Here is a 2,020-nt window from a genome sequence, read left to right on the forward strand (position 1 = left end):
GACATCAGGATTGGAGGAAGAATTGTTAACAACCTGAGATACACTGACAACACAACTTTGCTTGCTGAAAGTGAGGATGACTTGAAGCAGTCACTGATGAAGACTGAAGAATACAGTCAGCAGAATGGATTACACCTCAATGTAAAGAAAACAAGAATCCTCACAACTGGACCTATAAGCAGCATAAATGGAGAAAAGATGGAAGTTGTCAAAGAATTCACATTGCTTGGTTCTACAATCAATGCCAATGGAAGCAGCAGTCAGGACATTAGACGATTTATAGCACTGGGCAAGTTGGCTGCAAGGGACCTCTTTCAAGTGCTCAGGAGCAAGGATGTCTTCTTGAGGACTAAGGTGCACCTGACACAAGCCATGATATTTTCCATCGCATCATATGCATGTGAGAGCTGGACAATGAATAAGGAAGAACCAAAGAAGAATTGATGCTTTTGGTTTGTGGTGCTGGCGAAGAATGCTGAAAGTACCATGGACTGCTAAAAAACTAATGAATCTGTCCTAGAGGAAGTGCAGCCGGAATGCACCTTGGAAGCGAGAATGGCCAGAAGCTACTTTGGCCATGTTGTCAGAAGGGACCATTCCCTGGAGAACGATGTCATGCTTGGTAAGATGGAAGGTCAACGAAAGAGGGGAAGGCCCTCAAGGAGATGGATTGACACAGTGACTGTGGCGATCAGCTCATGTATAGCAAGGATCGTGGAGCTGGCGCAGGATTGGGTGGTGTTTAGCTCTGCTATGCATAGGGTCGCCATGAGTCGGAGATGACTCGACGGCACCTAACAACAACTACAGCAGGAGGTGGGGAAGCCATGATTTGAACTGGGCAACCATACTCCAGGGAGTCTGTGCTTAACCACTGTGGCATATTGCCCAAGTGGCCATGGCCACACACTCGGTGAGCATTATGGCCTGACCTCAGGAGTGGATTACTCAGTAAGCACAAGTCATCCCATGCTTACCTTGCTTTCTGGGTACTCCATCCCTATCCGGGATTGCAACTTTGAAAGGAGACTTCAATTCTATGGGAAGGTGCTATGGGGTTGGAAGAGAGACAGATGCCAGCCAGACTTAGAAGCAGAATCTTTGGGAAAAAAAAAAAAAAAAAAGTTAAATTGTTTACTGTGTAGATTATTAAGTAAACACAAGTAAGCCTGTGCTTACCTTGCTCGTTGAGCACCCTGACATTGTTGAGCCCCCTCTTGGGAAGGGGTAGACAGGCTGACACAGTGGCCTGAAGCAAATCTGCCCTTCCCACAGGCTGCACTTGCCTGCTCACTTTGCCCCTCTCTTGGATGACCGGGGTGTGCACAGCGCCAGCTCTCCGTGCCACAAGCCTGGACTCATGGCCACCAGGTAAGGGTGAGGTGGCTACTGGTGACCAAACCCATTGCAGATGCTGCCTCCGGGCTCAGCCTTGGCTCCAAGGTCCAAGGACCTCCTTGCTCTTCTCAGCTCCGCTCCTTTCCCCCCAGGCAATGATAGCGGGGGGGGGGGGGCAGCTGGCACTGGACCACCCACCAAGGGCAGTGGATAGAGGAGGGACAGGCTGAGGTGCCCATGAGACCAGTGGCTTTGGGAGGTGGCTCAAGCACAGGGTCCCCACTGGCTCCTGTACGGATTGCAGCCCCGAAGTCAGAAGCCAGGGAAAGGAAGTCTGAGGACACCCGGTCAGCACTGGAGGCCTTAGTCCTCGGTGGCAGGTAGCCTGGGAGACCATCACAGGCAAGGGCCCTACCCTGTTTCTTCCACCAACCTCCCAGCCTTGCTGGAGTGGCCATTTCACTGTGGGCGCGTGTGGTAGTAGGTGAGCTCTGCGAAGAACACCCTTCCAGGGCTCCCAAAGGCGCTCTGATGTTGTTGTTGTTATGTGCCGTCGAGTTGGCCCCGACTCATAGCGACCCCCCCTTGGGTTTCCGAGGCAGTATCACTACGGAAGTAGGATTGCCCAACCTTCCTTCCGAGGAGTGGCTGGTGGGTTTGAACCGCCAGCCGTCTGGTTAGC

General features: G+C 51.9%; 1 protein-coding gene across 1 annotated transcript in view; it reads left to right on the forward strand.

Annotated features, from left to right (window-relative positions):
- The window catches only part of ZNF185 (zinc finger protein 185 with LIM domain), a 37,680-nt gene that overhangs the window by 14,747 nt on the left and 20,913 nt on the right, over positions 1 to 2,020 (forward strand). The window contains exon 14 of the mRNA XM_007958949.1: positions 1,276 to 1,371. Within this exon, the coding sequence (XP_007957140.1) occupies positions 1,276 to 1,371 (96 nt within the window). The remainder of the gene's footprint in view (positions 1 to 1,275; positions 1,372 to 2,020) is intronic.

Source organism: Orycteropus afer, unplaced genomic scaffold, assembly GCF_000298275.1.
Source record: "Orycteropus afer afer isolate SDZICR_OR568_19922 unplaced genomic scaffold, OryAfe1.0 scaffold01234, whole genome shotgun sequence".
NCBI classification, from domain to species: domain Eukaryota; kingdom Metazoa; phylum Chordata; class Mammalia; order Tubulidentata; family Orycteropodidae; genus Orycteropus; species Orycteropus afer.